This window comes from Equus quagga, chromosome 2 (assembly GCF_021613505.1).
Source record: "Equus quagga isolate Etosha38 chromosome 2, UCLA_HA_Equagga_1.0, whole genome shotgun sequence".
In the NCBI taxonomy this organism is placed as follows: domain Eukaryota; kingdom Metazoa; phylum Chordata; class Mammalia; order Perissodactyla; family Equidae; genus Equus; species Equus quagga.
This window is the reverse complement of record NC_060268.1, coordinates 100,221,250-100,247,400: the sequence shown is the minus strand read 5'-3', so window position 1 is coordinate 100,247,400 and position 26,151 is coordinate 100,221,250. Positions and strand designations below refer to the sequence as shown.

General features: G+C 38.8%; 1 protein-coding gene across 8 annotated transcripts in view; it reads right to left on the bottom strand.

The window, feature by feature from the left end:
• CCSER2 (coiled-coil serine rich protein 2) overlaps positions 1-26,151 on the bottom strand; it is a 168,498-nt gene that overhangs the window by 56,389 nt on the left and 85,958 nt on the right. For 7 of the 8 annotated variants that reach the window (XM_046652863.1, XM_046652865.1, XM_046652866.1 and 4 more), the window contains exons 5-6: positions 20,498-20,660; positions 8,075-8,270 (exon numbers count right to left, since the gene is read on the bottom strand). In XM_046652863.1, coding sequence (XP_046508819.1) covers positions 8,075-8,270; positions 20,498-20,660 — 359 coding nt within the window. The remainder of the gene's footprint in view (positions 1-8,074; positions 8,271-20,497; positions 20,661-26,151) is intronic. The other variant, XM_046652864.1, reaches the window with a different exon arrangement.

Sequence of the window (26,151 nt, the reverse complement as noted above, 5' to 3'; positions counted from 1 at the left end):
GTCTGGGAAATCAATTACATTAAAATTGAGAGCTTTTGTTCATCCAAGGGTACCAAAGAGTGGAAAAGCAGGCCACAGAATAGAAGAAGATATTTGTATCAGACATAACCAACAAAATACTTACATTCAGAACATACAGAAAACTCTAAATCACACACACACGGACAAACGGCATGGCCAGGCAATAAGACTGCATAAACATACAAAGAAGCTCAACTTTTATTAGCCAGTCAAATGCAGAATAAAACCACAATTAAATATCACTATATTCTCACCACAAGAAAAAAATTAAGAAGCTGGAAAATACCAAGTGTTGCAGAGATATGGAACAATGGAAAACAGCATCTCCTACTCTGGGGGAGTGAAACAGATTGAATAGTTTTGGAAAATAGTTTGATATTTCTAGAGTTGAATATTTCCATGCCCTATGACTCAGAAATTCCACTCCTAGTTACTCCAGAAGAATTGGCCCATGTGTACCAGGAAAATGTTCACATCAATATTACTTGTCATTGCAAAAAAACGGGAAGGAAACAAAATGGGCATCAAGAGTAAAACGGACAAAGAAATTGTTTGTTCTCAGAAGAGAATACAGAAATGAAAATTACTGAAATAAAACCAAACATAAATATGAATGAACCTTAAAGAAAATTCTGAATAAAAGAAGTCACAGAGAAATAAGTATAATTTCATTTATATAAAGTTCTAAAAGAGGCAAAATTAACATTCCCAGGGATACAAACACAGATGGTTCAAACTCAGAAAAGCAAGGGAAACACTGGATCCTGGGAAGGGAAGGTGCTGCCATCGGGAGCGAGCACAGGGGAGCTTCTCACTGCCTCATTTCTTGACCTGGGTGGGGAGCACAAAGCGGCTGCACATTATTCATTAAACTGCACCCTTATATCGTACATGCTTTATGTATATCTCATAACCTTTTCTTTTCCTTGAGGGACGAGAACAGTCTGATGATAGAGAAGCATGAGTCCCTGGCTTTTCTGGGTTTCTCCGCCACCTAGTAGCAATCGTGCAGCAGCTCCTCAACTCTTAGCGAACTCAGTCGGAATGGTGCTGCTCTAAGTATTTCAGCCCCCCACCACTGCACGCCCACAAACACACACACGCACGCATACACATGCACGCATGCACAGAAATAGGAAAATCATGGGAAGGAAAAATTATTAGTATTATTATCAACATTGGAGGTGAGAGGAAATAAAACATCTGTATATCATACTTGACAATTCAGAAAACACTATTATACACTTTATTTTTATCCCCAAAACAGGCAGACAGGGCATGAATCATCAGGATCAAATATTTTGCAATCCCAAAGAAAAGGTCAGAAAGAGGTATCATCGTACTCTTCTCATTATTTCATCTTAGATTGTTCATTTCCTGCTCCAGGGTCAAAACAGATGCTGAATGTGACAACACCATAAACGCAAACACGGAAAGTAACGAGGGAAGAAAGTACATGAGCATAACCACTTTGAAACCCGTTCTGCAGTATCTACTACAGCTGAATACCTATACACCTTATGACTCAGCTAGGTATTCCACTCATAGGTGTACACCCAAAAAAGTGCACACATAGTTCACCAAAAGACATATACTAGAATACTGCAGCAGCCTTGTTCATGAAAACCAAAAACTGGAAAACTGCCTAAATATCTACAACTATAGAACAAATGAGACAAATTGTGGTATATTCACATCACAAAATACAGCAATGAGAAAGAAAGCAAAAAATGGATGACTCACAAATATAAATTGAACAAAAGGAGCCAGACAAAAACAGTATATATGATTTCATTTATATAAAGTTCAAACACGGGCAAACTCATCTGTTTTCAGAAATCAGGTTGTCACCGTTAGAAAAGCAGGGCAGTGACTGGAAGGCGCTAATGTGCTGGCAATGTCTGTTTCCTGCTGGGTGCTGGCTCAGATGCACAATGCTTAGCGGGGGCCTCTCTGGGTTTTGAAGGCAACATATTCCTCACTTGGGTCTGTTATTGCAGCCCACTTACCAGGTGACTCGAACAGCTGCTAGTTCTGACTGGGGGCAGAAGGCTCTGCCACAGGTTCAGGCTGCTGTGCAAGCTGCTCTGCCACTTGGGTCATAAGATCCAGCTGATCCCATGGCGTCAGTGACAAGGATGCTGTTTGGAGACTTCAGCAGACGTCTCCAGGTGAATCTCAGTGCAGGTCCATAGAATTGTGGAGCAAAGCCCTGCCATCCCTGTGGATAACTACTCTCCCTTTGAGAAACAGCTCTTGGCCTGCTACTGGGTCTTACTAGCAACTGAATGCTTAACCTTGGCCACAAGTTACCATGCGACCTGAACTGCCCATCATGAACTGGGTATTATCTGACAAAGTCATAAAGTTGGGTGCGCACAGCAATACTACATCAGCAAATGGAAGTGGTGTACATGTGATCAGATCAAAACAGGCCCTGAGGATACAAAGAAATTACACGAACAAGTGGCCCAAAAGCCCATGGTTCCCTGTTCTGCAACACTGCACTTTCTCTCCCAACCTGCACTGTGACCTCATCCTATGTTCCCTATGATCAGCTGACAGAGGAAGAGAAGACTCAGGTCTGGTTTACAGATGGTTCTGTACGATATGCAGACAACACCTGAAAGTGGACAGCTGCAGCACTACAGCCCCTCTGGGACACTCCAGAAAGACAGCAGTGAAGGCAAATCCTCCCAGTGAGCAGACCTTCAAGCAGCGCATCTGGCTGTTCACTCCACTTAGAAGAAAACAATGGCCAGACCTGCGATTATGCACCAATTCATGAGCTGCAGCCCACAGTCTGACTGGTGGTCAGGGACTCAGAAGGAACATGATTAAAAAATTGGTGACAAGGAAATCTGGGGAAGAGGTATGTGGACAGACCTCTCTGAATGGGCAAAAAATATGAGGATACTTGTGTCATATGAATGCTCACAAAGGGTGACCTCAGCAGAGGAGGATCTTAATAATCAAGTGGAGAGATGACCCATTCTGTGGACACCAGTCAGCGTCTTTTCCCAGCACCCCCATTATTGCCCAACAAGCTCACGAACAAAACAGCCACAGTGGCAGGGATGGAGCTTATGCGTGGACTCAGCAACATGGCAGACCTGGCTGCCACCACTGATAGTACCTAACTTGCCAGCATCAGAGATCACACAGCCCCTGATATGGCACCATTCCCCGTGTAATCAGCCAGCTGCCTGGTGGCAGGTTGATTACAGCGAACCACTTTCATCATAGAAGGGGCAGTGTTTTGTCCTCACTGGAACAGACACTTACTCTGGATATGGATTTGCTTCTCTGCTTGCAGTGCTTCTGCCAAAACTACCATCAGTGGACTTAAAGAATGCCTCCCCAATGTGGGCGGGCCTCATCCAATTGGCTGAAGGCCTGAATAGAAGAAAAGGTGGAGTAAGGGAGAATTCTCTCTCTCTCTCTCTCTTTCTCTGTCTCACTGTCTTCGAGCTGGGACACTGGTCCTCCTGCCTTTGGACTCAGACTCACATTAAAACTTATATCACTGGCTTTCTGGTTCTCAGGCCTTCAGACTTAAGACTAAAACTATACCATCAACCCTCCTGGGTTTCCAGCTTGTCAACTGCAGATCTTGAGATTTCTCAGCCTCCATAATCGCATGAGCCAATTCTTCATAATCAATCTCTTCATATATATATATATATATATATATATATATAAAATATGTGTGTGGGTGTGTGTATATCTGTGTGTGTGTGTGTGTGTGTCTCTCTCTAGATATATACACACACACATATACACAGACACAGATATACACACACCCACACACATATACACAACATTAGTTCTTTTTCTCTGGAGAACCCAGACTGACACAAAGGCAATTCCTTCAAACCAGTAATAGACACTAAGGGAAAGTCTAGAAAACATGAAGGTGGTTTTTCATTTGTCTTTATCAAGCAGGGCCCCTTGATCAGGTCCCGGAGACCAAGAAAAAGACAGCAATGAGAGTCCACTGGATTAAGGGATAACCAGCAACTAAGGCAGGTAAGGTACTTGTAAAATTGTTTGATTAAAATCAATCTAACATACATTTATTGAGTACTAGGTAATAGAAATTTTATATATTTATAAGTAAAGTTCTCAAGAGCTCTACAAAATTCTGTTATTTCCAATAAGAATCAGGCTACAGAAACCATTTTTATGCTATTTGTATTTTCACTAATGATTTCTCTTTAGCGTTCTTAAATAAACTAATTCCATCTTATAAAGGAAATAGCCTAACTAAACTTTGCTAAAAATAATGAAGGAAAATAATTCTGTCTGAGTTTAAGGCACACTGCCTTGGGACAAGCCACTTGGAGGAGAGAACACCAAAGCAAGAGAACAAAAGAGATGCAACTACTGCTTTCTACGTGGACATTCATCATTCTGAGCTAGCAGTCAGTCAAATCTTGGAGAGCTTCACGTTTTATTGAAGTAAGGGTGACTCCTCCCCATAATATCAATCTCTTATGAGTAGCCCCAAGCACATACTGAATGCTGGTGCTTAAGTTCTTACGTTTGCAAATGAGCAGAGACTGACCACCACCCCCCCCACAAACCCAACAGGCAAATGCAGTGAATGATATAAATAAAAGGATTAAACCAAATTTTGAGCTGTGACACACGAAGTTTCACAAGAAGCATTCGCACAACTAATTTTTTAAATATTTTTCTCTACATTTTTTAAAAGGAGAGGGCTTTGGATTAGAGATGTTTTTATCGTCTCTTTCTCTTAAACCTATACTAACATGAAAGTAAATTTTTCTGAAAACATAAATCATAACAATAAAGAGAATTGGGGAGGCAACAGAGGACACAGAAACTTCAACAAAAGTAGCAGGATCCGAGGAAGACACACTAAAGTATGTATAGACGAGGAATATGGACAAATTGGGAATCAATTTGCCCTGAAGAACCCCAGAGAATCAAAATGCTAGATACAGAAAAAGGTAAGTATATGACCTATTAGGGTTAAAAATACTGGAATTAATTGGAAGTGTGCATAAGGCAAGAATAGACTCCCAGTCTTCTACCTCCATTCCAAGCAAAAACATTAGAGATTTCTTCTCTGGAGAAACTGCAACGACCTGAAAAGGAAAAACCTTCACTTAGTAAGTACTGAGAGTCCACCAACACCCATCCATCACCGTAAAATGAAGACGGCAGGTTGACAAGTCCAGTCTGTGTACAGAGTCCTGAATCAACTTTTTAGTTCCTTACTCTTAAATATTAATAAACAACAAAGAATCATTAGATATTTGAAGAAAGATTCCAAAAGAAAGAGAAACCAAAATAAAGATCAAAAAGACCATTTAGAAAGACACAGAATGCAGGGAACCTGAGAAATCTTAACAAAACAGAACAGAAACAGTCTACCTAACGTAATTACAGACAAAACAAGAATTGAATGAAATGAATAAGGAATGGTATACAATAAGGAGTGCTGGAAACTGAAAATACAATTGCTAAGACAATAATTCAACAGAAATAGAGAGCTGGAATATGAAATCAAGGATATATACCAGGAAACATAATCAAACCAAAAGAAAAGGAAAATATGAAAGAAAAAATAAAAGATTGAGAGTCAATTCAGAAGTTCTAGCTTGTGATTACCAAGAATTCCAAAAAGATACACAGAAAATGGAGTGAAGAATATAATCATAGAAATAAGAAAATTTCATACTATGTGAATCTCCAAAGAGCCCATTAATTATTACCCATGTATTGAGTGGAAAACAAACAAACAACTACAACAAAACTCAAATTCCAGGACAGTTCTGTGAAACTGCAGAATGCCAGAAATAAAAGATTAAAAATCTCCCAGAAAGATAAAAACCAGCAAAATACAATGCAAAATGAATGAGAATACAGTAGACTTTTCTCAGTGGCTAAACTGGATCCTAGAAAAGCAAGGCCTTCAAATTTCCAAGGGAAAACTCGCTCCCATCCCAGCCAATCAATGTCAATTAAATGTGAGAGTAGATAAAACAGATTTTTAGTTTGTAGTAACTAAAAAGATTTACCATCCATTTGCCCACGTTAGGAAGTAAATGAAGGATATACTCCAGCTAAATGAGGGAGTAAACTGAGAAAAAAGAAGATACGTTATCCAAGAAAAAGTGGACCCAATCCTAGAGAACCATTCGGGTTACCATAGAGTAACCATTCGGGTTAGGAGAGGCTGACCGAGGTGGGGAGAGGGACAGAAAGACTGTACTTTCATTACCCCTCTGGATACTATGCTAACTTTTTTAAACCACGTATGTGTATCACACTCAACTTTTTAAAATTTAGTAATATTAACAGGGAAAAACTTAAGAAGCACTTATATGAAATCCTGAACTCATTCAGCTTTTAACTTCTATTAGCATTTTGGGAAACTTAAAGATGCCTGAAAAGATTCTGCAATTTTCTTCTCTTAATTTTGTTTTCACTATATAAACAAAAAGTCAAGTCAATCTGACCAGTGTGTACTATCTAAAATTTCAAAGGTCATAATGACAGAAAAGAGACATTAAGAGATTCACAGTTTTTCACAAAGTGTCTCAAAAAACAGTTTTCTATTTTTATAGTATTTATCATTGGTGACTAATTTACCTATTCTCTCCTTAATTATGCTACTTCTCTCATTATTATTAACTGATACTTAATCATGCATCACGTTTCAGGGCAATAAACCCAGGCACAAAAGAGGGCGTATGACATAGCTAGCACAATGACTGACTCAAAGTAGATATTTATCATATTTTAGCTATTTCCACCCTTTCTACCTTCTCTTTCCCTTGACTCTGAAGTTCCTGATCAGAAAATCTTCTCCCCAGACCAGTGAGCAGAGAAATACTACAAAACAGAGTCTATTTCCTAGTTAAACATGAACTAAGTTGTAAGCTCTATCTGGATATTTCAATCATGGAAACTCCTTCTGCCTCGAGAGGAGTCTAAGAATCTTTGATTGAAAAACCACCTTCTACTTTCTGGCTTCCAGTCTTAGCACAGAACAGTTTCTCTTCAAAAGGTAGTCAAATACTCACAAGAATGAAGAAGAGTAGCCCAGAGAGTCCATAACCAAGTAATAAAAAACAATTTAATGACTTTAACAGAATATTTGCACTAATCATCATTACTAACATGGGAGTCATACTTCACTTCAACCAGCCATTAATGAGCATACATCATGAGTTGGTTTTGTCGGCCACCAAGAATTCTCAAACTTGGCCCCTGCACATCAGAAGCGAGAGCACACCGTCCTGAGGAAGGCAATTCTGAAAGCTGAGCAGAGAGCCAGACTTGTTTCTCAACCATATTTAAGCTCATCTGGCTAGTCTACAAAAGACAAATATAGATTCAAAACTAAACAAAAGATACCTACAATTTAAAATTAGTACTTTATTTCTTAGTTTTCTGCTATGCATCTGGCCTTGTCCGTAAGAGCTAAATGTGTGGATAAAGTACTACTGAATCAGAAGCCAGGTTCTACCATCAGCTACTCCTGTCTCTGCACAAGTCACATAACTATGAGTCTGGATTTCTCTCAAATAAAAAAACGAGAGGACTGAGGAAGATTAAACTTGAAGGTTTCAAAAGTAAGTGAAATTTTATGACTAAGATTACGTAAGGAAACACTGCTGCTTCTTATTTCCCACTTGGCTAAAATGCTAGCAGCAGCTCCTGATGACTGAACATCTACTATGTCTGAGGTCTTAGACTGGTCAGTTTACGACGGCTATTTCTAACTCCCAACAACTTTACAATGTAGGTACTATAAAAATGAGGAAACAGAAACAGAGAGATTGGCTTACCAGGTATCACACACGCAGAAATGCTGGGGGCTGTACTGAGACCATCAGGCAAAATCCTATGTTTTTTTCTCTCAGAAAAAGGTTCTATTGTGTACTCTTTACAAGCATTATTTCTACAGAATTCTAAATAGACATTAGAAACGCAATTAACTTTTTTTTTTTAAAGTAAAGTCAACCCATTTTGCACTTCAAAATACCAGAGCTGAAAACGTTCATTCTGTACTCACCTGATGCAGCAGACGTTTCAGTTTGAGTAACTGGGTTTTTACAGAAGTGCAATCCTGGACCATGTGCCGGAGGGTCATCTCATCCAATATCACTGTGTTTTCGGGTACATCCACAAACATCTTCTGAGCCTGGAAAAAGGGGGTCCCTCCATAGCTTTCAAAATGACCCAAAGGAGATTCTCTATAGGGAGAGCCTCTGGAAGGGCAGGGGAAGAAGTTGGAGGGAAAAGATATACAACATAATTTCAGAAAGAAAGAAGGCAATGAAATTATTGCAAATCATTTAACATATCACAAAGTCTTTGACTTTCATTCACCTCAGACATTGAATTTGTTTCCACCGTAAAGTGCCATAAGTTCTAGTTGTCACGAATACAACTATCTTCTGTATTCCCCTCTTTCGTGTATTTTACACATTGGTTGAATAAATCTTATTCCTTAGGAACTAGAACAGAAACAAAAACTCTGGGGAAAGGCCTTGCCTAGAAAAAATTACACATCTTCCTTTTCTGCACTGATTTGTCTGCTCTTTATTTACTTTTGACTTTAACTGGCCTCAAGTTTCACATCTTTTTGAACCCCACAACTGTGCTACCCACGTTAACTCCCAGTTTGGACAAGTCTCGTTCCTTGAAAGCCTCAGCAGACAGTGAAGACAGATGAGCTGCTGTTCTTTCTTTCGTTTCCACATTGTTGATAAATCATCTTTTCCAATAAAGATTAAACAAAGTTTTATGAAAGTCTTACACACGCCACATACTTCCTAATACTAAATTACACTAAAAGAAACCTACTCTAAAAAAATTTAAACTTCCCTTTAGTTTCAGACAATAATGTACATGCTGAATAAGAGGGAAAAAAACTAAGGATAACGTGTTTCATGGACATGAAAAACATAATATTTTAACCAGAAATCATGGCTATAGCAATTTAAAAATTACTGCATTCACATTACACATAATTGAAGTTGGTTCTTAAGACGAGAACTTGTTATATATGTGAAATCTCAATATTTAAAATAACAAACTGAACAATTATTCTCTCCAATATATTGGCTATGTTAACATATTGGGATCAAAGTTAAACTCATGATGCATTAAATTTGCAAAAGTCCCAATGCATTAAATTTGAACCATATTGAAAAAGTAGGAATGTGGTTTCTGCTAAATTTTCTAGCTTCTAACAAATATTCCCAAATCTCTAAATTCTCAAATATTCAATACGAGCTTGGCTTTCACAAGATTATTTTTCTCTGAAACTACTTCTCAATACTTGATTTCAGGCCAGATTTTTTTTTTAACCAAAGAAAAAGATTTTTAAGAACTTTTAAATTGTTGATCCATAAGTAAGGCTCTAGGTTTTTTACACAGAATTCTGCTTTATTTTTATTGGTTCAAAATATAGTTGAATTATTAAATTTCAAATACTAATCAATTAATTAGTAAGACTTTACAATCCATGACTGAATAGATGGACAATCTATACACGGACTGATGAAAAATCTATAGTAATAAAAATTTAACAAAATAGTAAAGACAAAAATAGAGAATCACCTGGTGAATGAATTAAAAGAGATGATAAGAGCTATATTTTCAGAGAAAAAAGCTGAGATACTTTAGGAAATTTTCCCGGATAGGAAATAACTTGGGATGAGCTATAAAGTACGAGGTTTGAGTTTGACCAAAATGAAAGGCTAAGGCTTTCTGGAAAAAGATAATGAAAAGTAATGAGACAAAGTACAAGGCACGTTTTTTAGGGTTAAGGAGACTCTCAAATACGGCTTATGAGGCCACAGATAGCCTGAATCCAATTTATTCTTCAACTTCATCCCTTAACACACCTACCTCCTTCAGACTGACTTCTTAATCCACAGCCAATTACCTGATTTTGCCAAAGCATGCTACAGTGCCTCGTTTCCAAACCCACATCCTCAACCTCTCTGCACTCTCGGCCAGTCCACCCATCCTGCCCGCCACGTACACTTGATCTGGAGAACGCGAACTCCTCTCCATCTGAAGTTACTTGGCATTCCCTCCAGGACAGCTCCCTGAATCTCCTAAGGCAGGACCTGGTACTTCACAGGTGTCTGTACAGAGCCCCCTACACTGTCTATTTATAGTACTCGTCCAGTATACTGTGTTCCTTTGCAATCTGTGCTAAATTATAAACTCCATGAAGAGATGAACCAAGTATTCTCTTCCTCTGTATCAGACAGTTCATTTTTGTTTATTTGTCCATCTGTCCGTTTTTGTTGTTTTCTGTGAATGAGTAAGAAGCACACATTTTAAGCTTCCATCTCTGAGATTCTAAAATTCTTTCATTGTGACATGAAAAAGCATTACTTCAGAATTATAATCCGGAAGCAGTCACATTAAAAAGTCCCAGTTAACAATCAAATTAAAACTAACTTCATTTTACTGATTTAGCAAAAGAAAGATCAGAGAGGGAGAGACTAAAGGAGACTGGACTGTATGAGAATCAGGTATGAAATAAGGGTTTATATTAGGTTGACATAAATATGAACCACATGCAAGAAACAAATGAATTAAAAACATTTCAAAGGAAAAGTCAACAAGTCTGGATCACTAACTGAAGATGGGGACAAAGAATTGGCATTTAGAAAAGCCACAGTAGCATAAATGAGCCAGTTCTGGCCTAGGATTTACGCTTAAATTTTAGCTGTATGTAACAAGCTACTAAAAATAATTAATATCTTTGGGCCACAGTTTCTTTAACTCTCAATGTTCTCCAATGCCTAATGAATAAAATTCACATGCCTTCGGTTGCATTTGAAATACTTCCACCGTTAGATCCAAAACTAAACTTACAGCTACTCTTAGCACTGCAACGCTACCTCCTCCAGAAGCCCTTTCCAATCCCTTCAACTAGATAAGACCCGTTTTATGATCCCTGATTTATTTTACAGCATAAATTAAAGAAATCTGTATACGTATCACCTCTAATTACACTGTAAGCCCTTTGAATAGAGGGCCATATCTTACTCATTTTTCTGTTACTTACACAGATATCTGAGTCCAACTCTCAGCTCTGTGACCTACTAGATGTATATAAAACACAGGGTAAGTTACTTAATCTCTCTCTCCTTCATATTTCTCACCTATAAAATGGGGATAATAAGAGCACTTGCCTCCTTAGGTTGGCATAAGAACTAAATGAGGTAATATATGCTAAAGTGCTTGGAATGGTAACTGATAATACAATAAATGTTAAATAAAAAATTATGATTTTTACTATCAATACTTTCTTTATATTGAAAAAATTTTCTAACAGAAATTCAAAAGAATACTCTAACACCCTCCATCCTTCACTTATATTCCCCATTGGTAAATGTTTGACACATGTGCTTCATGTATGTGTATTTTCTGTTAAACCATCTGACACTAAGTTGGAAACAACATAACACCTCACCGGAGGACCTCTGAAGTTTGCTGGAAAAAAGTAAATATAATTGAGAAGGCCAAAAGGCAGAAGAAGAAAAAGATGGAACAGAAAGTAAATAAATGAGAGATTATTTTCAGAAAGTAAAAGGACATTATTATGACAAGAAAGGAAAAGAAACAGGATAGAAAGAAAGATAATGAAGATTCTGAGATTTCACATTCTGAGAAGATAACGAAGTCCACACACAAGAACCTGAACCTCTGAAACAGAATGGGAGGTAAAATCACTTTCCAAGAGCGCAAGGACAAACCCAGGGACGAAGGCATGGAGAAGGCGACGGAAAAGGAACATGAGACAAGAGAGGAATTACTTGCCGCAATACCTCGTATTAAGTTAACAGGCACAAATTTGTACTTGGGTACAAATTTTAACAATCACAGATTTCTAGTAGAGAAATTAGATGGTGAAAGCAACAAAAGACTGCAAGCTGCTTTGGGGACCACAGTGGAAGGTTAGCAGTGTGTCAGCAAAGGCAAAACCTACGTGGCTGATCACAGGCCAGGTGGGCTAGTAGACAGGAAGAATCGAACCAATACAGGGATGGATGAAAGCAAAAAATGAGTTCAGTGGTTACAGAAGCAGGAGAAAGAAATGCCCACTATCACTGACATTAGTTAACATTGTTTGGTAAGTATAGTCAATGAAGTCAACAAGAAAAACAAAGGATGACAATAACGACAAAAAGGAATCTTGAAGAGATAGCCTTTTTTGGGGGGCTGGCCCCATGGCCAAGTGGTTAAGTTTGTGGCTCCGCTTTGGGAGCTCAGGGTTTCGCCAGTTTGGATCCTGGGCACGGACCTAGTACCACTCATCAGGCCATGCTGAAGTGGCGTCCCACATAGCACAACCAGAAGGACCCCCAACTAGAATGTACAGCTATGTACTGGGGGCTGTGGGGAGAAGAAGAAAAAGAGAGAAAAAAAAGAGCGTGCCATTTTTTAAACTCATTTACGTTGAACCCACATACACTGGCTGCACCTGATATTCAATCCACGTGCCTAATAAGCACCTTGCTGCATAATCACTTATCACAGTCCTAAAGGAATCTCCCCAAATTATGTTGCTGTATCCATATACGCATATTTTTGTCTGCTTCCACCCAAGCTTCTTGATTACTAACATGTGTGATTTTGTGCTAAAATTAAGGTTTGTGATTCATAGGTTAGACTAGCTAGTGGAAGGGTGTGTGTGTGTGAGATTTTTCTTTTTCATTTATTCATTATCAATCTGAGTTGCAGTTTGACTTCACAAAATCTTTACCGTTTTTTTTCTTCACCATTAATAAAGTTTCTTTCCTTGCCATTAATAAAAACTGCACATATAGAAAGTTAAAAATACACTTTGTTAGGGGCCAGCCTAGGGGCATAGTGATTAAGTTCACGTGCTCTGCCTTGGTGGCCTGGGGTTCACAGGTTCGGATCCTGGGCACAGACGTGGCACTGCTCGTCAAGCCATGCTGTGGCATCACATAAAATAGAGGAAGACTGCCACAGATGTTAGCTCAGCAATAATCCTCCTCAAGCAAAAAGAGGAAGAGTGGCAACAGATGTTGGCTCAGGGCCAATCTTCCTCACCAAAAAAATATATATTTTTTTATGTTCACAGTTATTTTTTTAATGCTAAATTCAACACAATCTCAATCAAAATCCCAGCAAGTCATTCAGTGGATATCAACAAAGTGATTCTAAAGTTTACACGAACAAGAAAAAGACCCAGAATAACTAACGCAATATTGCAGAAGAAGAAAGTCAGAATACTGACCCTATCTAACTTCCAGACTAACTATATAAAGCAACAATAATCAATACAATGTGACATTGACTAAAGAATAGAGAAATAGATCAATGGAACAGAATAGAGAGTCCAGAAATGCACCCACACAAATGTAGTCAACTGATCCTTGACAAAGGAACCAACGCAATTCAAAGGAGAGAGGATAGTGTTTTCAACAAATGGTACTGGATCAACCAGACACCCATATGCAAAAAAAATGACCTTGTATACTTTTCACAAAAATTAACTCAAAATGGACCAAGGACCTAAATGTAAAACACCAAACTACAAGATAACAAGGGAGAAAATCCAGGTGACCTTGGGTTTGGCACTAAGTTTTAAATACAACATAGAGAGCACGATCCATGAAAGAAAAAATTCACTAAGTTGGACTGCATAAAATTAAAAACTAATGCTCTGTGAAAAACAGCATTAGGAGAACGAAAAGGCAAGCCACAGACTGAGAGAAAATATTCGTAAAACATTATCTGACAAAAGACTGATATCTAAAATATACAAAGAACTCTTAAAATTCAATAAAACAAACAACCCAATTAAAAAACGAGCAAAAGATCGAAACAGACAACTCACTAAAGAAGACATACAGATGGCAAATAAGCATATAAAAAAAGCTCAACATCATATATCATTAGGGAATTGCAAATTAAAACAAGATATCACTACACACCTATTAGAATGGTTAAAATCCAAAACAAAACTTCAAATGCTGACAAAGATGTACCACAACAGGAGCTCTCATTCATTGCTGGTTGAAATACAAAATGTACAGTCACTTTGGAAGACAGGCTGGCAGTTTATTACCAAACTAAACATACTCTTACTGTATGATCCAGCAATCATGCTTCTTGATCAATATCTAACAAAATGAAGTGAAAACTTATGCACATAAATGTCTTGAGAGCTTTATTCATAACTGCCAAATTTTGGAAGCAATCAAGATAGCTGCATATAAATGTTTAGAGTAGTTTTATTCATACTGCCAATTTTTGGAAGCAATAAAGAGGTCTTCAGGTAGGTGAATGGATAAACAAACTGCAGTACATCCACACAATGAATATTATTCAGTGATTAAAAAAAGAGAGCTATCAGGCCATGAAAAGACATGAAAGAACCTAAAAGCATACTGCTAGGTGGAGGAAGTCAATCTGAAAAGGCTGCATACTCTGTTTCCAACTATAAGCATTCTGGAAAAGACAAAACTATGGAGACAATGAAAAGATTGGCGACTGCTAGGAATGGGGGGAGGGGAGAAGGAAGGGATGACTAGGTGGAGAAGACGAGATTCCAAGAGCAGTGAAATTATTCTTTGATACTATAATGGTAGATATGTCATCACGCATTTGTCAAAGCCCAAAGAATGTACACACAAAGAGTAAGCCCTAACGTAAACCATGAATTTTAGTTAATAATAATGTATCAATATTGACACCTCAATCATAACAAATACATCACACTAATGTAACATACTAATAATAGGAGAAGCTGTGTATAAAAGGAGATGGGGGAGTACATGAGAACTCTGCACTTTCTGTTCAATATTTCTGTAAACCTAAAACTGCTCTAAAAAGTGAAGTCTATTAAAAACAAAAAGCATGACATAAAGAAGGGAAAGAAGTACTTCCAGAATGACAGAATAAAGATCTCCAAAAATTCACTCCATAAAAGCACTGAGAACACTAGCAAATTTGTCAAAACCAACTTTTTCAGCACTCTGGAAATCAACCAAACGCTTGCAACAACCAAGAAGCACTTATTCAAAAGAACCCAGCTGAACCTCAGTTAGAAGAAGTCCTGTGACATTTTAGTTTATTCTACAGCCATGCCTATCTCTATCTCCCTGGCTCTGTGACAGCTGGAAAAACAACAGCCTTACCAGCAGGGTAGCTGTGAAATCCAGCAATCACTGAGTTGGGGGTGGGGCGGGGGGAGTAAACTGGGTTTGGAATTCTCCAGAAAGTGCCAAAGTACTCGTTGACCTAAGTGGCACCTTCCTAGGAAAGCCCCGCCCCCAGGAGTTGTTTTATTTGGCCCGATTCAGAGCTCGCTAGGTGATAACAGCCTTCTCTCTAGTACATTTGTCGAAAAACATCAGTGGTGATTGTTTAAAACCTCAGCTGCCTGAGATGGTGACACCAGTTGAGGCAAACAAGGTGACCAAAAAACTCAGCGGAGAAAACCTGAGGAATGAGATGTCCACAGGAGGCTTTGAAATGCTCCAACATACTCTTGGGCATAGGTAAGGCCACAAGCAAGCATAGGGCTGTGTGCATGCCACAGAAATACCTGAGAAGGCCTTAATCTCTCACTTGTGGCTGACCTTGAGCCTCTGAGCAAGCAGGAAATGAAGCTAAGGCAGAGCTGCAAACGCTTACTAGGTTGTTGAAGGCAACCCTGCACAGACACACACACACACACAGAGCTCCTTGGCAAAGGCTGGAAGACTTACTAGTTGAAGGCATTTAAGGAAACTCCTATCTAATCATTTGCTCAACAAACTCCAAAATATGATAAACTAAAAGAGAGACACATCATAGTTAAACTGCCGAAAGACAAAGAAGATCTGAGAATCCTGAAGGCAGCAAGAAAAACGTGACTTACCACACAGAAGACATGCTCAATAAGATTAACAGCTGATTTTTCATCAGAAAGCACAGGGGTCAAAATGTTAAAAGGAAGACTGTCAACCAAGAATTCTTCACCTAGCAAAACTATCCTTCAAAATAAAAGAGAAATTAAAACATCCCCAGATAAACAAAAACTGAGAGAATCTGTTGGTATCAGACCTTCTCTGCAAGATATGCTGACGTTGGATACTTCAATATCTCCTCTTCATTAAGGAACAGAGCAACTAGGAAGAAGATCATCAAGGAAACAGAGGACTAGAACAACACTACAAACTAATAAAAACTAGCAAATATGTACATATCATCCATAGAGATTAAGTAAGTAATCAAAAAACTGGCCACAAAGAAAAGCCCAGGCCAAAGGACCTCACTGGTTCATTCTATAAAATGTTCAACGAAGAATCAACAAAAATCCTTCACAAACTCTTTGAAAAACAGAAATGAAGGGAAAACTTCCCAATTCAATCTATGTGATCATAATACCAAAGACATCTCAAGAAAACTACCAACCAATATTTCTTATGAATATATACACAAAAACCCTCAACAAAACACCAGGAAATTGAATCTAGCAACATATTAAAGGATTATATACCACGACTAAGTAGGATTTACCTGAGAAATGCAAGGTTGGTTTAACAGTTAAAAATCAGTCAATGTCATACACCACATTAAGAGAAGGAAGGGAAAAAAAATGATTATCTCAACAGACACAGAAATAGCATTTGACAGAATCCAACACCCTTTCATGATTAAAAACACTCAATAAAAGATAAATAGAAGGGAACTTCCTCAACCTGATAAAGAGTATCTATGAAAAACCCACAACTAACATCATGCTTAACAGTGAAAGACAAAGCTTTGCTCCTGACATCAAAAACAAGACACAGACGTCTGCTCCAACCACTCCTATTCAACGTGGCACTGGAGGTTCTAGCCATAGCAATTTTTCAGGAGAAAAAAAAGAAAAGTATCCAGATCGGAAAGAATAGTAAAACTATCTCTATTTTCAGATCCTAAGAACCAGGAATATATAGAGAGAATACAGAGAGAGAATCCTAAGGAACCAGGGACCCAGAGAGTTAAACGAATCATGTGCATGAATACTGGAGCCACTGAGGACTACAGTAAAGCTCACAATGAAGAGGGAAAGTGAGCTGAGGGCCAAAAAGTTTGTGAGCAAGGAGTAGGGACCAGTAAGGAAGAGCTGATACAGTCAAATGCTCTAAGTCTCAAGGGAAAGAGACTTAAGAATACTTCATTTAGAAATGACAATGAGGAGTGAAAAAAAGACCCCACCTCTAAACAGTAAAGTACTAGAGTGACTGGGAGATAAGAATTTTCCTGTAAGAATGCTACTGGGGAATTAGTACATTTAGGAAAAACTCAGGTTTCAGTTATATTCAGGAGAATGTAGCAAAGAGGTCAAGGATGTGAGTTTGTTAGTATGTAAGAGAATTCCACATAGCATGGTGGAAGGTGTAGGGAAATAAGATCTGAGGAGAAAAGAGGAGTGGAAGTTTAGGCCAGGAGAAAAGAGAGAGCAGCATTATGATGAAACATAGAGAAAGCAGATCCATGGTTCACAACCACCAGTCTTCTGAGTTATGGATAAGACATAAGCCTCTAGTTAATTAAATGATGGGAGGTAAAGGACGGACAGGAAAGAGAACCAACATTCAAGAAGTTACAGAATGGGAAGAGGGACTTTCACACACGTAATATTTAAAAGGCCCTGTGGATAGTGCCTCCAAATCTGTTTAATATCAAGGCACAGAGAGAAAATAATAGTTTTAAGGTATGTTGGCATAAGGCTTGTCTTGGATGAGGTGTCTCTCTACCACACATCCCATAACTGGCTCTGGGGGATCTCTATGTCCCAAACCCCACATGGCCCCCAAAGCCTGAGGGGATCAATAAAGCGGTTAACCGATAACTCATCACAACAGACGAGGGTGCTCAGCCCACTTTCTGGGAAGTTCTGCACTGCGTGAGTGAGATTAGCAGCCACCAAGAATGCTGCACATTTCTCTCCTCAGTGTGGACGGTCCACAAGTCACTGGTCTCTTGAAACAAACAGTGCAGAAGGGATTTGTGGTCATACGTTTTGGGAAACAGCTACATATTCTATATTACCACCTTTTGCAAAATCATAGAACTCTATTTATATAGGAAAGGTCCTGCGGAGTCCACTATTTAAAAAAGCTCATTTAACTTTGTTTAATTTGTTTGTTCTCATACTTATTTGATCAGAGAATCTCTCTTTTCTGCACCTACTGACATCTAGAAACAGAGATTTTGGAAAATGTTGCTTAGCTTTCCTGACAGATTACTCTCAGCCTCAGCTTGATCACTCCCAAGGACAGAGATGATTACCTCCAGGTAACTCCTTCCATTTTGGAAAGTCTGATTAATAGCCTCACTTCAAGCTGAAATTTCCCACCCTTTATCTTAAAATGCACAGCCGCTTTGCTATCTAGAGTTACAGATCATATCTATTCATCCCTCCAAACGACCTAGCCAATCCAGCTATGAATTAGAGTAGTTCTCTGAAAATGCCATGCACTTTCACACAGGGTTTTGCACATGCTGTTTCTTTCCATCTGAATACTCATCCTTCTCCCACAGAAACCACTCCTCTGCAGTCTCCAAAGTCATACTCACCAGTTCAATAGTAACTTCCTTTATACACCACTATTCTAGACAAAAAACAGTAGCTGCATGTTCTGGAGTCCTGTACACATCAGCGTTTTGAGGCACCCATCACCATCACTCTGCTCTAACACTGCATTACTACTATCTGCATGGCTGTCTCTCCCACGACTCAGCATCCTGGCAGCAGGAAGTATCTACCTCTCATCTTTGTATAGGATGGAAGAGGCACAGGAATCTTCCACATAACCAGTAACTGCAATGATTCCAACCGAGCTCACACACTGCAGAAGTCTTTTTATCGTCCTCAAAACAATGCTCCGAGAAGTCATTACCAACCCACAGCTTTCACCCCTCACACCATCTCCATAGTTACCCAAGCTTGAGAATTTAGCACAGGATTCAACATACAGCTTCTCAATGAATATTTGTTAAATAGATGAATAAATGTTATCTGGAGTATAAGCAATGGTTCACATTTTAATTAGGCTTCTAAATTTTCCTAAGTTGGCATTAAATTTATCTTCTTATAAACCAACCATCAAAGACAAGGGAAGCATAATCTTCATCATTAGCAATGAAGACTATCTTTACATCAGATTCTTGCCTAAAAATACCAACTCTCTGAGGTCCATTCCTTATCAAAAGCCCAGATGTGAGAAACAGAACAAGCAAAATAATGCCCAGAAGGATATGCACCCTGTGCATTCTTCCAGATCTTCTAAATTTTATTCTTGCATCAAATTACCCCAACAGAAGGATCTTTAGTTGGACCTCGTCATTTCATGACCCACTGCAGACCCACGGTTTCCTACTTTGGACTAGAGTTCTTTCTAGCTTGCAATGAAGAACATAAGGAAGAAAGAGACATGGAATTTATCATTATTTCCACTTTGGGAAGCTGTGTGAGTCCTGTCCACTATACCACAAGGTATTCTCCCTATAAGAACTCATGCAAAGGTTTCTGACTCATAAAAGCAATCAGTTTGGAAGAAACATATCCTTTATCTTACGTACACTGTAAATCTTGTAATGGGTCAAGTTTTGTTCTTTGCTTTTGCTGCAAGGAATCTTAGAACAATTTTTTTTTCCTTACGTCAAGAACTATATGGGGCCGCGTTTCCCTCCCATTATTTCTTTATCCTAACTTTATTATTTGTATTGTTAATGTGCTCCAAAATGACCTCAATCCCTAGTGGAATGAGAGTGTTCAAAGGAAAAAAATTAATAACAACTACCACCGGGTGCCTACTGCAAGGGTGATATTGCTCCCGGCACTTTTAGTCCTGATGCTCAAACACAGAGAGGAAGGTAGTATTAACTATGTTTTACAGATGGTAAACTCAAGTAGACAGGGGTTAAGTAAATTACCGAAGCTTGCAAAGCTAATCTGTGCCAGGCCAGGGTTTGATGCCAGGTTTGGGATAACGACTCCAGAGCCACGTTAGACACAAGGTCTGATCAAATTAAAGGCTATGCTAGCATGATACAGTACTTGCTGCTGTTCCTAGTATTACTCGAGGAATTTTTTAACTTCACTCTATTATATAAGTAAAAGAAGACAAATCACTCAGTACTAATTTTTATTATTTAAAAATTAATAAACTTCAACAAAGTCAAAATGTAACCATTCCTAAATAAGAATTAGAAAATCACACCAAAACTTAAAGTCCAAATAGCAGGCATAAATATTTATATTTATAATAAAGCTAAAAGATTTGGGCCAAAAGGAAAGAATTAAACATATTATTCCAATTAATACCACATATAACTTGAAGCGGTTTTTGGTGCTTCTAAAAACCAGACCAAAAAAACACTTTTGGGGGGGCGAGGAGGGAATTATGATTCAAAATTAGCCAGAGGATAGAAATGTGATCTGAACTGGACTCACCTGCTCAGGTCACTTTTCCCGTGGTGATGGTAGTGGTCAGGATGGCTGAGATGGTAATGTTCCTGTCCGCTCCACCTCTGGGTCGGCCTTTTCCAAAATCCTTCCTGAGGCGGCCGGGCATTCCTGTCTGATCGGTCAAAGCGGTTCATATTGTCACACTCCACTAGACAGATTCAAAAGCAAAACACTTAAATATGCACACACTCTGTAAAACTGAACTACTTGCAGCTTGATAATGAAATGCTGCTCAAAATATAAAAGCAATACTGGAAAAATACCAGCCATGTATGTCAGCTAATCACAAAATCAAGATTTCCAAAAGAAAAAGAAACAGCTGTTTTCGTGAAAACTGAACTTTCTATTATTCAAACTGAAGTAAATTATAAAACTTTGATATTACAGTCACTTAAGTCACAATTAATGGTCCCACTGTTTCAAAACAAGCAAATTATCCTTGAAATCAACATTATACATTTTAAACACCAGTAATCAGTTTTAAGTCGTTCTCATTATTATCACCAGTTGGTTCTGACTTTAAAATGAAAACGATAAGAAAAAGCACAAGATTTTTAAGTCTAGCAGAGAACTTATTCCTAAACATGAATGCCACAATTAATTTTCACTGATGTCAAGAAACAGAAATTAACTTTTCATGAGAAACAAATCAAATTTTCTGAATTAAGCTCACAGTTTTAGAAAGTAAGACGCTCAATCTGCCTGCAATACAGCTTGTTCAAAAAGTCTAAAATACCACAGAAAACAAAGCCAGTACTTTGCAGCAACAAATAGTACACTCCCTGAAATGCAAATACCACAAAAACACGCAAAGAATCTCTTTGAAACACCCCAAGCTTCCCTTCACTTACCCAAACACTTTGCCCTCACATATCTGAGCACTCACTGAGGCAGCGACCTCGTACAAGGGAGACATTGTGTCGCCGGCTGCCTACTCAGACATAGCTGCATCCCGGGCTCTGCCGACCAGGCCTTCCTTCCTGCTCACTCCCAGCCCTCCCTGTGGGAAGCAAGCCCAGTTTACCCTGTGACTCCGTCTTCGCTCGGGGCTTACATAGCTACAGAGTTAGGACTGTTACTAAAAATACAGTTAAACACTACCCCATGCCAGGAACGGGAAAGGTTTCTCTAGTCTGAGAATTATCACACGAAAAAGTTCAAATCCTACATGTTCAGAACTCTTTATGATAAAGAAGCTTTAGAAATCAATGCATTCTCCAATGTAAAGAAACCTCATTATTTAAATGATTGTTTTCACTGAACCTAAAACTTGAAATATGGAAAGTGTTTACATTACAGTATAGCAGATAAAAACAAACTTTCTCACTCCAAAAAAAGACAATGTAAAGTATAGATGTTCGATTCTCATAAACACTGAACTCACTGTAACATATTTCTTCTAAATGTATAACAATTTAAATAAGGTTTTAAAAGACATGGAAATTTTGTTCATATTCATTAGAGAAATCAATTGTGGGGAAAAGCAATTATTTACTATAGCTTTTCAAAAGTTTTTGCAAAGAAAAAATTTTTTACAGAAGTCTTACATTTAAAATTATTTCAAACAATTTCTTGTCATCTTATTGGGATAAATTAAGACCTATTTTTTCTTAAAATTCAATTACAGAAAACCTAACTGTTAGATAAATAAAGGCATGGTGACCATTGTGCAGAAAAAAAAATCAGGAGTAGAAAATGAGATTCCAAAAGGAAAATAAATTAAAAAATAAACCTAAGAAGGCTTAAAACTGCTTTAAGTTCACAACTGTACTATACGCATAGATTTCATGAAGTTTCTTAAGTATTTCGACAGGGTGTTAAAATGTTACTTTAAGCAACTTTGTATAGCTGAGGAACAATCTATATTCACTTTCAAATACTCTGAATTCATATTTTTCTTAATTCAGGCAGGTAACATTCCACTCACTCCCTAACAAGAAACCTGTCCTAATCAGAACCTGACGGGTAGTTAGGACGTCATTAGCACAGGGCCCACAGAGGACCAAGAAGCAGAAGAACCAGATGCACAGGCCAGGGGACGCCTTTGACACTCTGGGAAGCTACAACCAGAAATGGATGTGCTGCTTTTGAGTCTGCTAAAGGTTGCTGGTGCTTTGCACAGGCTCCAAATTAAAGTACCTTTACTGAAACATGAACCACCATGGACACTGGCACACAAGCACCGGAAACAAACATGTGCCGTGACCACAAAAGACAAAGACGCTTAGAAACTGAGACAGAGGTGGCTCAACCTCTCGGAGAAATGGCCACTCCCAGATGGCAGGAAGGGCCCTGCTGTCCTCCTACCCGAGGTGTCCATCAATCACATTTACATACCCTGAAGTGTTACCAAGAAGACAATGTGAAATAACATCAGTGGTGGAAATAGAAAATAGGAAAAAGAAATAACATAACTTTTCTTAGAAAACTTAAACCTTCTCTGACAGAATCAAAGAAATTATATAGAAAAGAAAATGGAAAGCAAATAAAATTACAAGGCGAGAGAAGTCAAAATCAGGACAAACAAGACCAGGAAAGGAAAGGATCCCTCTGAAGGTGTAATACCAAAGGGGATGATGGAGCAAACCGAAAGCCATCCCAGCTCAAGAAGTTTTTAACCCAGTATGCTGATCAAAACTATCTATACACAGAATGTGGCCCTAACTGTAAGTTTACGACTAGAGAATAAATAAAGGCCTTCTGAAGGAGGCTTCCAGCTCCAACAGCAAAAGCCGATTCTCAGTTCTTTTACATGAGTAAGGGGTATGGGATGTGGGGATGCCTTTGTCTAACACTCGTCATACCCACTTTTCCTGACTTGAAAAAGGCACAAAACATGAGACTAAAGTAAGCTAGATTATTTCTGGGATAACTTCAAGTGCTAAGAAGGTAATGGGCGGCATAAGTAGTATTACCATGGGACTGACAATGGGCTATGAGGATAAAAAAATCACACATCAGAAAGCCTGAAAAGAATGTGTAAGGCAGGAGGCTTTACAAGCTGATGAGGAAAGCTTTGAACTGAAATTTGGCTTCATAGCAGAAAAGCTCATGTAAAACAAAAAATCATGAACCTTGTTATTACTAAACAGAATTGAAAAAGAAAGATAAATTTCCAGAAGAAAATATAGTAATTGGAAAGTGGCCAACCACAATACTTCTGAGCTCATATGACTATAATTCAACAAAAAGTTCAGCAAAAATGTGGTCTCAGGAAATACAACACGAAATAAGTACAATTTGATGAGCTCCATGACTTGGTAGGGTGAGACTCAGGAAGTGACTAGAAAGACATCTTCTTCAACAGAGAAAAGTTTCACACTAAAGCAGCAGAGGAAACAACACATGGAAGAAGGTATACACTACGGAAATTTCATAAACCTGAGGATTGTACATGAATGTGCCAAAGGTGAACAAAACACGTGACCCCAGAGTATGCCACTTTGGCATGTGGATTATTTTGAGCTCAAGGCAATCAAGACCCAGCATACTCAAGAAAAACTTTTACCTCTCCCGTAACTACCTAACTACCTAAAAGAATTCAGATCGGGTGCCTGGCCCAGAAAGAGAGCTACTACCAGAGAGAACTTTTTATCTGAAACACCTGCCTATATGGCAGTGCAAACATCTAATTATCAATCATCTACTCTTCTCATTGTGCCTTTGAAGCCCCCAGGTTCCTACTTCATTCTTCAGCCCAGGGCGACGGCATATAAAGCATAAAAGCCTCAACTGCCCAACTTGTCCTAGGGTCTCCTAAGTTTATGGGGCTCCCGTACACACCAAATTAAATTTATTTTTCTCCTTTTAATCAGTCTTATGTCAATCTGATTATTAGACCAACCAAAGAACCTAGCAGGGTAGAAGGAAAACCTTCCTCCCTACAGTGTCAACTCCTTTAATCTGTAAGTAATGAGTGACCATTAGAAGCTCCAAAGCAAGAGAATGAAGCGATACAATTGCGATTTTGAGAGAACAAAACTGTTCATTTGAGAGACAGTTTAGAAAAAGGAGCAAATTCCAAATACCCAATGGTTTGCCAAAAGAAATTCAGATTCCAAAATGGATTCCTTAAGAGATTTCTTGACCAAGGTAAAATAAAAATATAAATGAATCAAAACAATGTTTCTTTTAGATTCCCCAAATCAGAACTCAAACCTAAAGTCCTTTCTCCCTTTATTCCTCTGCCGTCATTCCGTGCTCCTCGACTTCCCTCTGCCCCATCTCGCCTCTGACCTGACCCCCTACCGCTCACGCTGGCCAGAAACGTTACAAGCTCAATACCTCTTTTTAAAGTTAAACCTCCTTCAGAAGAGACAAAAACCCCTTCAGGTTGATTTTAAGACCTAGTCTCACTCTGAGCTCACAGCCATGGCTACATAGTTTCTAAGAGCTAAACACGAATGGGAGCAATCTGCAGAGGAATTTAGAATAATTTCAGGAATTAATAACCCAGAGCCCCCAGATCTATATATTAGTTCATACATCAGAGGGAACTCCAAGTGCAAAAAGTAGAAGGGAAAAGCACAGTGTGAAGAAACTGAAGATGATTTAAGAACCCGTGATTAATTGTGTAGAGGAGGAAAAAGTTTTTCCTGACCCTTTTAGGATCTGAAAATTAAACTGACAAGACAGATTAACACGAGAAAAGCATACAAATTTATTTAATATAATACATGACACAAGAGCCTTCATAAGGAAATGAAGGCCCAAGGAAACAGTTAGACCTGTGTTTTGTTTTGTTTTTAAATGAGGAAGATTGGCCCTCAGCTAACATCTGTTGCCAATCTTCCTCTTTTTGGTTGAGGAAGATGGGCCATCTGTGCCTGTCTGCCTCTATTTTATGCGGGATGCCACCACAGCATTGCCTGACAAGCGGTGCTGGGTCCAGGCGTGGGATGCAAACCTGCAAACCCCAGGCTGCCAAAGTGGAGCGTGCAAACTTAACCACTATTCCCCTGGGCCAGCCCCTTAGACCTGTGTATTTTTAATCTAGGTTTGATGAAGAACGGACAGCCATGGTATAATATGACAGGTTAGGGAGCAGGAGGCGATATTGAACTGGAGGAAACTCAGCAAGGCCTGTTTGCTAGGGTTCTTCTCGGCGTCCCTTCATCTTTGGAGACAAGGATGCTCCTTTCCTCTGCGTGTAGGGAGGAGGGCGCCCCACATGAGGGCTTCATAATGTCTCAGGGAAGAAGGGTGAAGGGGGAGGAGGTCAGAGTGACCTTCCTGTTTCTCCTGTTTTCTCAAACTCCTTCAGCTTAAAATATTCAAAATGCCAAGGTGCCATATTTTGGGGTAGCGTGTTGTGTCCCGAACTTCAGGAATCGCATGGGAAACCAGAGGTCTTTCAGAAACCAAAAGGCCTTTGAGAGGCTGTCAACAAAGTCTTTTCTGTGAACACAGATTGGGCTCTAACTCAGTTCTGTAAACAAAGGAAGGATAAATCCACTGCAGGCTCCAAGGACGGACTAACACCTTTAGACAGCACTCAAAAGCAGATTCTGAAAGAGGTGTGACCCCATCTCACGCGTCACTTTCTGTGAAAGAATTTAACGCAGAAATAGGGTAAACAGCCTCATTGTTAGACTTCCAATACTTGGAAAGAGGCTCAGGAAAAAAGCGAATGTGACTCA